Genomic DNA, 12,202 nt, shown 5'->3' with positions numbered 1-12,202 from the left:
TTTTCTCTTTGTCACTGCAACCAGACTTTGCTTCCTTTGTTTATATAACTGTATTTATGCTCAACTTTCACAGTCAAACATATTCCACAACTCACATCTTTTTCTGAGAAAACAAAAGTCATATTATTACGTATTATTTTATAAAGAAAACACACCACTCTCCATATTAACTTATGTGAAAACATGTCAGCGCTTTTCTTCTGAATAAATTGACCGGAAGTTACTTTTTTTTAGACGGAAGGAAGCGGCAGACAAGTTAGATGTAGTTCTTGGCGTGTTTCGTATAATATTAGTAATACTATTGTAATCTACGTGACAGTTTCACTAAACTCTCTGACTTTATTCCTGTCAGGATTTTTTTCAGCCCGTTGGTGGGCTTAGTAGTTTCCTCTTGCTCCGTGTAACCGCGACGTGATGGAAAGTTAACGTTAGCACTCGGAAAAATAACGGACTAGCTAGTTAGCTATCACCAACTGTCCTAACACACATGACTGGAGAAACCGATTAACTGGTTATGACTGTGACTGTACTTAGTTCTATTTTTCTTCCGGGGAAATTTTGTTTTCTCGGTTAACATACATATTCTTTTAGCAGGTTTTTACCCCACCCCCACACCCACCATCATACGTGTTAACTTAGCAAGTGTGGCTAGCTGGGCTACCTGAAGAAAAACGCCGCTTTATGCGCGGAAGTGTTTGAACACCTATGGACTAGCTGTGTGCTGTCATAAAGCTGATATGGTTGATAGGCTAAAGCTGGTGAGTAAACCACACCTTTAACAGGGAGTGACAAACACTTGTAATCACGCTCATAGTCAACACGTCTACAGCTCGAGACTGTAGTGAAACTTAGGTCCATGCTTCCTTTGCTCTCGTACGCAGCTGCTGCCAAGTTAAGTCTCTGCCCGTGAGGATATCCGGTCCACCATGAAGACCCTCGGACCCAGAATCTCATTTTATGCGGGCTTTGTGGTGGGAACTTTTACGCTGTACGTGTTTCTGCGGCAGCTTTGGTTTGAGAAGACTCTGCCAATGCATCAAGTCACCACCTTGGCTAGAATTCAGGACTACCAGCAACAGCTCGAGGAGGAAAAGAAAATGTGGAAGAAAGAGGGGTCTGCACTTTTCAACCTCGAGCACCCTCATCACATAGGTATCACAGCATGTGCCTCTTTAATGCCTTAATTAAACACCAATCTGTGTGTTTCAGACTTTGAATCTTCTGATAAATTAATAATTTACGGTATTCAGCTTTGGACTTTGGTCAGCTACACTTACAGCATAAATGAAAACTTCCTTTTTAAATTTCACTTCTTCATTGTAGTCCCTTTTATACCATAGTAGTCTCACTTTCTGCTAGGCAAGTTTGTACATTATATGTATAGGTAGTGAAGCATAGAAAGCCATGGACTGCTTCAGTAGCTACAAATATAGGTAAAAACCTTTCAATGTTTTAAAGGGGTGAAATGTTTTGTCTTAAACCAGAACAATATTTTATCTTCAGGCCAAGTGAGGACGTGATTCTATTTATCTTCAGACTTTTAGGACATATGTTCTCAACAAAGAAAAGGGTTGAGTCCGGTTTATAAAACTTTATCTCTTGCTCGTGACCACGAGCTACATAGTTATATCCTTGAAGATTGTACATATTCACTTACTTAGAGCACAGGTTCGGAGTCACCTTGTTGTCTTATTTAACTGAAATGTCTGCAGTAATCCATTTTTTATTTTTCAATATTTTTTATTTTGATTAACAAAAATGTGCTCTGTGTTTGACGATTAACAGAGCCAAGTTACATTTGTTTTAGATTGCAGCTGTTTTCGTTTATTGCAGCCATAACTCTCTCAAGCCTTGTTTATAACTGCTAAGTAGCCTTTCCTGTTATACCTGAGTACTTTCTGTATGATATGAATCTATGTAAAACCCATGATGCAATAATGTAGTCAAAAGTGGGCTTTACGGGCAGCTGTGTGTTTACATTTCCAGGGACGTGCACGTCAGGACACAATCTAGGATTTCAAAGAGGTTTGTGGTTACAGTGTGCTTATGGCGTAGATTTAGCAAAGAAGTATAAATCCCTTATAACCAATCAAGATTTGAACATTACCAAGTGAGAACTGTGGACAAGAACAAACAAGAAATCAATAGTCATATAATCATGAGGATAAAGTGGAGATGATTGACTACACCCTCAGGAAGCTCAGCAGTCGCCAGGTCTTGACTGGAATCCACAAGGAAGAAGAAAGATGTGAAAGCTCAGGAACACAAAGCACAGGGAAACGAGTGTATTAGCATACATTGAAGGGAAGAGTCCAACTGTGTTAGTGAGAATTGGAAGCTGATTTCTGTAATCCAGGACAGGGGAACAAAAACCTCTCATGTCTCTGTAATTTGTTTAAGTCAGCAGATTTCTAGCAGACCGCTGATAAGTAGAACCATTTTAGTAACAGTTTCACTTAAGCTGTGAATAAAGGTGCATATCACCGTACTGAGTCATGAGTATTAGTTACTAGAGCTTTTTGTTCTCCCTGCAAAGACAAAAGTGAATACACACAGAATCACTCATAAGAGTGAAATGAAATATTCAAAGCATCCATGACACCTATTAAAGAAGATCACAGATAAAACTGGAAAGAAAGTTAAATAAATTTTTTGAATCTTTCAGACGAGAGGGTTTGATCACCTTACACTGCTTATCAGACCAATCAATTGTATAACACTTTTATAAAATAATATAGGTGCATAAATGCTGAAATGGATTCTTTTACCCGTTGGTAGGTGGTTTCCAAGCATTTCATAATATTCATGAATTTAATCGGGTTAATATGTGCAGTACCTGTGTACTATGCCAATTTTGGTTGCTCAAGTCCTGATTATGTTGGAGGATCTCACAGGCAGACAGATTTTGTATGCTATAGTAAAATGTTGCAGGGGTCCGTACACTTCATGGGGTGTTGTAGTGCATGAAAGCATGTTATTACCTGATTGATCCCCACTTTTCCAGTAATCTGGTATCTTATGTATGTGCAAATATACCTTTAGTACTCAGATTTGATGTGAAATTAAGGTGAAGTAATTCATTACTGGTAACTTGCCCAAACTGTTTATCTAAATAGCTGTTGCACTGCACTGATCTGCACTGCTTTTTTGTGACAGAATTATTACCAACCATAACTAGTCTCAGTATTTCCAAGTTGCCATCAGCAAATTAAATGTGAAATCTTGTCTTTTTTTCTGCATTGATTATTTGCGAACCTGGAAGCACAGTCAACAACAATAACATGTGAGCAAAACATCTTTCCATTAGTTTACCCTCCAGGACCATCAGTAGTTGTAGGAGGTTCCTGAAACAGTTGGACTTATCTTTGTTTCAGTCAGTGAAATGATAATAACGTCTCTGTGTCCTTACCAGGTGAGGATAGCCGCATGGCTGATGAATTGTACAAAAAGGTGCGTATTCTTTGCTGGGTGATGACTGGACCCAAAAACCTGGAGACGAAGACTCGACATGCGAAGTACACTTGGAGTCGCCATTGCAATATTGTTGTCTTCATGAGCTCTGTGGATGACCCCGACTTTCCCACAGTGGGATTAGGTACAAAGGAGGGTCGGGATCAGCTGTACTGGAAAACAATTCGGGCCTACCATTATGCTTATGAGCATTATGCAGATGAGGCAGATTGGTTCCTCAAGGCAGATGACGACACCTACGTCATAGTGGACAACCTGCGCTGGATTCTTGCAAACCACACTCCTGAGGAACCTATTTACTTCGGCAGACGATTCAAGCCCTACACTAAGCAGGGCTACATGAGTGGTGGTGCAGGCTACGTACTGAGCAAAGAGGCTTTGCGAAGATTTGTTGAAGGTTTTAAAAGCAAACAGTGTACTCATACTACCTCCGTAGAGGACCTGGCAATGGGGCAGTGCATGGAGAAAGTTGGGGTGCTGGCTGGAGACTCCAGAGACTCTTTTCATAGGGAGACATTTCACCCCTTTGTCCTTGAGCAGCACCTCACTGCCAAATTTCCAAAGAGCTTCTGGTATTGGAGCTACTGCTACTACCCCATCTCAGAGGCAAGTGTGGCAAACACCGTTGACATTGTGTTTACTCTTGACATCACTATTAAAGAGGTTTAAAGAAAGCTGAACACTATTAATATTTTAACTGAATTCTCACCTGCAAAATAAAATCCAATATTTGGATGCATTTCCACTTCACTCCATACTAGAACAATGTTTAAAGTGGACCTGTTATGCTTGTTGTTTTTTCTTTCTGGCATGCGTGCAAAGTGGTGGAAGCTAATATGGATTCTTTAATATTGAGGTTAGCATTATATTAGCCAAACGCTGAAGCTTTGGACTGCACTCTCTTGCTTGTGAGGTGCAGCCAGTCTCAATAAAGTGAGCTTACTGGAAGAGCAGCTAATATAAGAGAGTGGTTGAACTAATTCAAAATTTTGTATCTTGCAAAGCTACTCTAGTAGAGTCCAAGAATAAAATCCGCAATAGATCCAGTTTTAACATTATATGTTTAACCAGACTAGCATTCTTTAATCAGTCATTAACTAGCACAGCTACACCTGGTTAAATCATAATCTGCATGAGCATCTTGAACATAATGCGTGTTACCAACATTGTCACTGTCAATTAGCATTTATACACATGGTGTTTAGACCCACAAAATGGTGATATCGCAACAAGACTGTGGGCTGGGTACTGCAGTTTTGTTACAGCCCTACTGTTTAACCAAACTGATGGAGTCTTGCATTCATTTCTGGATTTATCAAGCATGAATAAATAGTCTGACGCAAGACCATTAGTCTTCTTTTGTACTCCACCCATTCACATTGACATTTTCTTTTGTTTACAAAACAAACATTCCTCCATGTGTATTAATAACCATATCTTGTTTTGTTTTTTTCAGGGTCCTAACTGCTGCTCGGACATGTCAATATCTTTCCATTACGTGGATGCTGTAGGGATGTATTTAATGGAATATTACACTTATCACCTGCGTGCCTTTGGCTACAGATATCGCTATCAGCCTCCCACCCCACCTGGCTACAGTATAAATAAGTTTGAATCGTGGGATGCTGGGAAAAAAGACAAAAAGCTGGAACAAAAACTAGTCCATCCAGACCTATCCAGAACTGACAAGAGACAGAATGAAGATCCCCCTCCTGTAGATGGTAAAGATGGTCCTGCTGCTGCAGAGGGTAAATAACAGTAGGACTTTGTAGCAGTGTTGAGGGTACTGATCATTAGGATATGCGGTGGATTTGGGGTGTTGAGTGTTTGGGTATCCATTCTGATAATCAAAGTGAAGTATAAAAACTTTGTCCACTTAGACTGCTAGTCAACTTTGACAGCAAGACTGGGTGTTCCCCATGCTAAAAGGTGACCTGTGGCTCTGTATGTCAGTTTTGTCAGGTGTTTTCACAGATTGTTCCATAACAGGACTCACCTTTCTGTTGTTCTGAAAACAAAGTAAACCAGTATTTCCAGTGCATTTTTAAAAAAGTGACTTTTCTGTTCTTTCATTTCTTACCACAAAGTCCCAGTAAAACCTGTTCTAACACTCTTTAAGGCTTGCTGGAGTTGTTAGGCTTCAGTTCACACTTATAGCTATGTGCCTGAAACCTGGTTTATGTCAGATCATATTGTTGTTTACGAGAGTTTGATGCCTCCCAAACACTAGCGTTTAGGATTGTGCTTAAAAGCCTTTTCACATAAAATACAAGGGTAGCATCTCTTTACTTTTTATTTTTGGTTGTTTTGTGTTTTGACAAGTTCCTTCTTTGAAGACATGTTTTAAACCAAGACGTTGCATAAGTCTAAAAGGTTTACTTAAGTGAAGTAGTTACAGTTAACTAATAATATTTATGTACCCATTAGTCTGCATCTCTTGGTAAACCAGACATCAGAATTGGTGAAAAACTGCTGTTTTCCTAAAAAGTAAATAGGCTAATCAAAGTGGATCTCCTATTTTTCAAAGTAACAGTGAAAAAAAAAAGGTTTTAAAAAAGTGATGAATAGGTCAATCTTTTATTCTCTATCAAATGAAATATTTTGTTCCATGGATGGTTAAATAGCTATATATATATATATATGTGTCTGTGTACATATATATATACATATACATATATATATATATATATATATATATATATATATATATATATATATATGTGTGTACCTAATAATATATGTACCTAATAAACTGGCAACTGATTGTATTAATATTTGATATAACCGATATCATATGTTACTAAATGTATTTTAGGAAAATATTTTGATTGCATACTCCTCAATAGTGAGGTGACTGTTATGCTTTAAAAGGAATCTAAATTTCTACAATGCAGCCAAAGATTTCACACAAGACCACAGTGAAGGCTGATGAGCCTTTTCAGCTGTTATATGTGATCGGGCTAATTGTGTGGCGCTTGTGGGTCTTTTTCTTTCTTTCTTTCTTTTGTTAAAGAGGACTTTGTTTAGTCAGCAAAGACTTTCTGGGAAGTCAGTTGGATGAAGAACAGGTTAGTCAAACTTCTTTTGTCTTCTCTGGAATGAAAAATGATCTTAATCAACCGACCCACAGCACATTGTTACCTTTCTGTGTAACGTGCTGCACACAGTTTCCTGCATCTTCCTACAGTGGAGTCATTAGCTTGTGCCTTGTAAATTGAGATTGTATGAGCCAGCCATTAGCTGCACACTTGACTTAGCACTGTGACATGAGCGTGAAGAGAGTGTTGATTCAGATGGCTGTTTTATTTTACTGAATCCATCTGTTGTAATGTGTTTGAGCTTCATTCAAGTCAGTGAATGTCTTTTTTGGTTTTTTTAAGTTTGACAAAGGTGGTGTTATTTTGAAAGTCTTTGCCAGTCAGGCCTCATTTGAAGTTGGCACACTTTGCACATGTAAAAAATAAAATTAATAACAGCTCTTTTGCTAGTTTCTAACCAGACATTAAACCTGTGGTAGATGCAGTAATCACCAAAGGTGAGCTTAAATGCTGAAAGAAGAAGAAGGAATTTGGCACATATCTGCAGAGTGACTAAAGGTTTTCATGGAACGGTGGCCATTTTTTTTTCTTTTTCTTTTTATGACCACATTTTCTTCAAGGTTAAAAATGTATGAGGTTGATATTTTCAAATATAACTTTGTGTTTACACTTGGTTTCTGTAGTATGTGCACGAACACATGCATGTTCACCAGAGCATGGTTTAAAAAAATGTTTTTTTCTTCTCATCTTTCTTTTGGCTGCTCACGTTCACATTTGATATCAGCCGCATCATTTCTAATGGTCCTTGACAATCTTCTCATTTCAGAGTTTTCTTAAAGGGAATGGTGTACAGTGCTATATTTATATTTGGAACGTATTTATATTGGAATAGAAATCTTAATTGAGTCGATACACTTCAGTGTGGATATGAGTTCATTTTAATGTGTGAGCACACATGATATAATCAGTGTGCAGGATTGTTTTTAGTGAAATGGTAATTTAATCACTATAAATAAAAGCATATTTTATTTTATATCTTGATTTTGTTTACATGTATTTGCACAGAGCATTTTTCTCATCACAGCAGAGGAACATTAATGCAGGGTTACTATGACTGAATAATATTTGATGGGCGGATGGTCATTGTCCACAGTAGCCCTGAGGGTTTACAGCGCGATGGAAAAGCCGAAGTTTCACCATGAGGGTTCATGATACAAGTATGTGTCATGTGTCCATTAAACAAAGCGTTCCATCCTGAGGGGGGAAAAAAAAAAAAATCCAAAATGGAGTCAAAACATTTCCACAAAAGCGATACATAACTTTCTTTCTTGTATTTCTTTTTTCTCAAGTGAGCGGGTTTCTTACCTATGCCTTCCATCATCAGTGAAACCGCCTCCTCTTTTCTGCATACCTGTTTTCACGCAGACTAGTCATACCTGTTGCAAAGAAAAGTAAAGTGCCTTCAAGCTATGTACACTGACCAAGAAACACTGCTCACTGCTTCCTGGAACTAGATTTGTCACTTGCCATGGAATACCAGACTTGACAGATCCACACCTTTTCACAATCTCAGCCTGAGCTCTTGTGATAGGCGTGAAAAAAAAAAAAAAAAAAAAAAAAAAAAAATCAGGAGAGGCTGTAGAGAGTGTAATGCTGCCTCTTGATTGAGAGCGAGCAGTTGCTCCCAGCTCATCCATCAACAAGTGTGGTTTACTGTTACTGTTTTAACACCTATGCCTAACCATGTTGTTTTTGGAGTCTAAACCTAACTAACAAGTGCTTCCGAAGTTGCTTAAAAGTGACCTGAGATTTAAGAAAATGCATCTAATTCATTTATCAGCGCATCTTCCTTCTAGTGAGAACTGTTCTACTGATTCCAAAGGCACTCACTTGTTCTCCACCCCAACAGATCAGCAAGGCTGTGATCAGTGTCCCCTGCAAAAGAAAAATATTGCATTCAGTAAAGCACAATGATGAAAACTTGTTTAACACCAAATTCAGCTGCTTTTTATGTTAAAACAACTACAGGTTAAATGAGTTTCATTCTTAGGAAAAGTGGAGCAAAAATTCTTGGCATACTGTTTGTCAGAGCAGCATTTCTCCGTCCCATCAGACCCAGAAAGCTGTCATAACTGATGTCATCAAATCTCTTCAAATCACGGTCCGATCCAGCCTTGGGGGACAGGGAAAAAGAGTTACAGTGGGGCAAAAAAGTATTTAGTCAGCCACCGATTGTGCAAGTTCCCCCACCTAAAATGACGACAGAGGTCAGTAATTTGCACCAGAGGTACACTTCAACTGTGAGAGACAGAATGTGAAAAAAAAAAAAAAAAATCCATGAATCCACATAGTAGGATTTGTAAAGAATTTATTCGTAAATCAGGGTGGAAAATAAGTATTTGGTCAATAACAAAAATACAACTCAATACTTTGTAACATAACCTTTGTTGGCAATAACAGAGGTCAAACGTTTACTATAGGTCTTTACCAGGTTTGCACACACAGTAGCTGGTATTTTGGCCCATTCCTCCATGCAGATCTTCTCGAGAGCAGTGATGTTTTGGGGCTGTCGCCGAGCAACACGGACTTTCAACTCCCGCCACAGATTTTCTATGGGGTTGAGGTCTGGAGACTGGCTAGGCCACTCCAGAACTTTCAAATGCTTCTTACGGAGCCACTCCTTTGTTGCCCGGGCGGTGTGTTTTGGATCATTGTCATGTTGGAAGACCCAGCCTCGTTTCATCTTCAAAGTTCTCACTGATGGAAGGAGGTTTTGGCTCAAAATCTCACGATACATGGCCCCATTCATTCTGTCCTTAACACGGATCAGTCGTCCTGTCCCCTTGGCAGAAAAACAGCCCCATAGCATGATGTTTCCACCCCCATGCTTCACAGTAGGTATGGTGTTCTTGGGATGCAACTCAGTATTCTTCTTCCTCCAAACACGACGAGTTGAGTTTATACCAAAAAGTTCTACTTTGGTTTCATCTGACCACATGACATTCTCCCAATCCTCTGCTGTATCATCCATGTGCTCTCTGGCAAACTTCAGACGGGCCTGGACATGCACTGGCTTCAGCAGCGGAACACGTCTGGCACTGCGGGATTTGATTCCCTGCCGTTGTAGTGTGTTACTGATGGTGACCTTTGTTACTTTGGTCCCAGCTCTCTGCAGGTCATTCACCAGGTCCCCCCGTGTGGTTCTGGGATCTTTGCTCACCGTTCTCATGATCATTTTGACCCCACGGGATGAGATCTTGCGTGGAGCCCCAGATCGAGGGAGATTATCAGTGGTCTTGTATGTCTTCCATTTTCTGATGATTGCTCCCACAGTTGATTTTTCACACCAAGCTGCTTGCCTATTGTAGATTCACTCTTCCCAGTCTGGTGCAGGTCTACAATACTTTTCCTGGTGTCCTTCGAAAGCTCTTTGGTCTTGGCCATGGCAGAGTTTGGAGTCTGACTGTTTGAGGCTGTGGACAGGTGTCTTTTATACAGATGATGAGTTCAAACAGGTGCCATTCGTACAGGTAACGAGTGGGGGACAGAAAAGCTTCTTACAGAAGACGTTACAGGTCTGTGAGAGCCAGAGATTTTCCTTGTTTGAGGTGACCAAATACTTATTTTCCACCCTAATTTACGAATAAATTCTTTACAAATCCTACCATGTGAATTCATGGATTTTTTTTTCACATTCTGTCTCTCACAGTTGAAGTGTACCTCTGGTGCAAATTACTGACCTCTGTCATCATTTTAGGTGGGGAACTTGCACAATCGGTGGCTGACAATACTTTTTTGCCCCACTGTAGCCTTTTGCTCAGTGTTGTTATTTTTTCAACTTCTTATTTAATACGTTTGCTGAAGTGGCTGCGAAGTTCTGCGTGGAAATGTGAGTGCATCTCATTTGACTTAGTCATACCTCTTTCAGTGGATTGTAGGCCTTTTCTTCACAACAGCACCTCACAGTCAGTAAAATGAAGATACTCAATGCAACCAGTGAAAAATGTGTTTCCTCCATCACTTCACTGAACTGTGAATCACTGGATTAAAGGTAAAAAGAAAAACAAAAGACATAAGTAAGCTACAAGTGAATTTACACATTAGGGAATCAGATGGGAGGCGTCTCCATGTATCTGTGGTTAAGGTGTTCTTTGTTCTCTGTTGAACTGTCCTCCACAACACTTAGCGATCTGTTGTGTAACTTCAGTTTACAACGATGCAGCAAAGCTGTTTGAGTATAGTTAAATACTGCTTCTTTAAGGCACCAGTTTATCTTAGTGGTACTCATCTGCCTTGTGCAGAACTGTGGCATTCATTTTCATATAGTTGTATGAATGATGCATATCAAATTATTGTTGACCCCAGAGTGTCTTAAAATATGAGTTTTTGAGTATTTGGTTTAAAGCACATCTATTTTTGCATTTGGCTCAAATATAAACATTTAATATGTAGCAGCCTAAGCCTATTGCTACATAACTTAGGATGGATTTAGGGTCACCTGATACAGCCCTAACTATAAGATTTATCCAAAAGGAAAGTTTTAAGCCTAATCTTAAAAGCAGAGAGGGTGTCTGTATCCTGAATACAAATTGGAAGCTGGTTCCACTGAAGAGAGGCCTAAAAATGGAAGGCTCTGCCTCCAATTCTACTTCAGAACACTCTAGGAACCACAAGTAAGCCAGCAGTCTGAGAGTGAAGAGCTTGATTCAAAGTGACATGGTACTGTGAGGTCTTAATGAGGCCTGATTATTCAAGACGTTACATATAAGGAGAAGGATTAAACATTCAATTCAGGATTTCACTGGGAATCAAGCATATATTTATTAGTTTCAGATGTAGCCATTCTTGTATTTTGCTTGTTTACATTATTGTATTTTGCACAACTCTGTTGCTTGTGAAGCTCGCACACAAGAATTTCACTCACATGTACTGTACCAATGTACCTGCACATGTGATGTGACAATAAAAGTGATTTGATTTGATTTGATTTGAGAAGCTAGTATAGGAGAAATATGCTCTTCCTTTCTAGTCCCTATCAGTACTCTTGCTGCAGCATTTTGGATCCACTGAAGGCTTTTCAGGGAGTTTTTAGACATCCTGATAATGATGAATTACAGTAGTCCAGTCTCGAAGTAACAAATGCAGGAACTAGTTTTTTTCAGTATCACTCTGGGACAGGATGTTGCCATCCAGAATAAGCATCTGGCTGGATGTCAGATTTTTATGGCTGAGTGCAATAACCTCAGTTTGATTTGAATATAGAAGCAGGAAATCAGATATCATCCAGGTCTTTATGTCTTTAAAGACACTCATGCAGTTTAACTAACTGGTGTGTGTCATCTTGGTTCATGGATAGATAAAACGTGGTTTTAGATGCATAGCAAATATCTGCCCACTGATTAGCCTTAAATATTATGTCAGAGTCTCTAAAGGCCTAATACTGGTTTGGTAAAGCTTCAATTTGCCTCTGTGGCATCACCATCATTATATAAAGTCCATTAACTTTCGTGTGAATTATGTAATCTATTAATCTATTCTGCTGTCCATGACCACAGCCATTTCTTCATAAAATAATTCACTTGTTCCCTTTTATTGTGCTTCAAATGACTTTGTAGATCTCGTGCTGTTAACAGCAAGACATTCTTCCAGAATTTCATGAGCATTCCTCTTGAATTTTGTATGTTACAGCTGAA

General features: G+C 39.1%; 1 protein-coding gene across 1 annotated transcript; it reads left to right on the top strand.

The window, feature by feature from the left end:
• The first annotated feature begins 231 nt into the window (after positions 1 to 231).
• c1galt1lb (core 1 synthase, glycoprotein-N-acetylgalactosamine 3-beta-galactosyltransferase 1, like b) lies at positions 232 to 7,542 on the top strand. Its single transcript, XM_004544902.3, has 4 exons — positions 232 to 758; positions 882 to 1,152; positions 3,413 to 4,077; positions 4,928 to 7,542. Exons 2-4 carry the CDS (start codon positions 927 to 929, stop codon positions 5,225 to 5,227), a joined length of 1,191 nt encoding a protein of 396 aa, XP_004544959.1. The 5' UTR covers positions 232 to 758; positions 882 to 926; the 3' UTR covers positions 5,228 to 7,542.
• The last annotated feature ends 4,660 nt before the right edge of the window (positions 7,543 to 12,202 follow it).

Source organism: Maylandia zebra, linkage group LG5 (assembly GCF_041146795.1).
Source record: "Maylandia zebra isolate NMK-2024a linkage group LG5, Mzebra_GT3a, whole genome shotgun sequence".
Lineage (NCBI taxonomy): Eukaryota > Metazoa > Chordata > Actinopteri > Cichliformes > Cichlidae > Maylandia > Maylandia zebra.
Note: the sequence above shows the minus strand (reverse complement) of the source record. Positions and strands in the feature narration are given on the sequence as shown.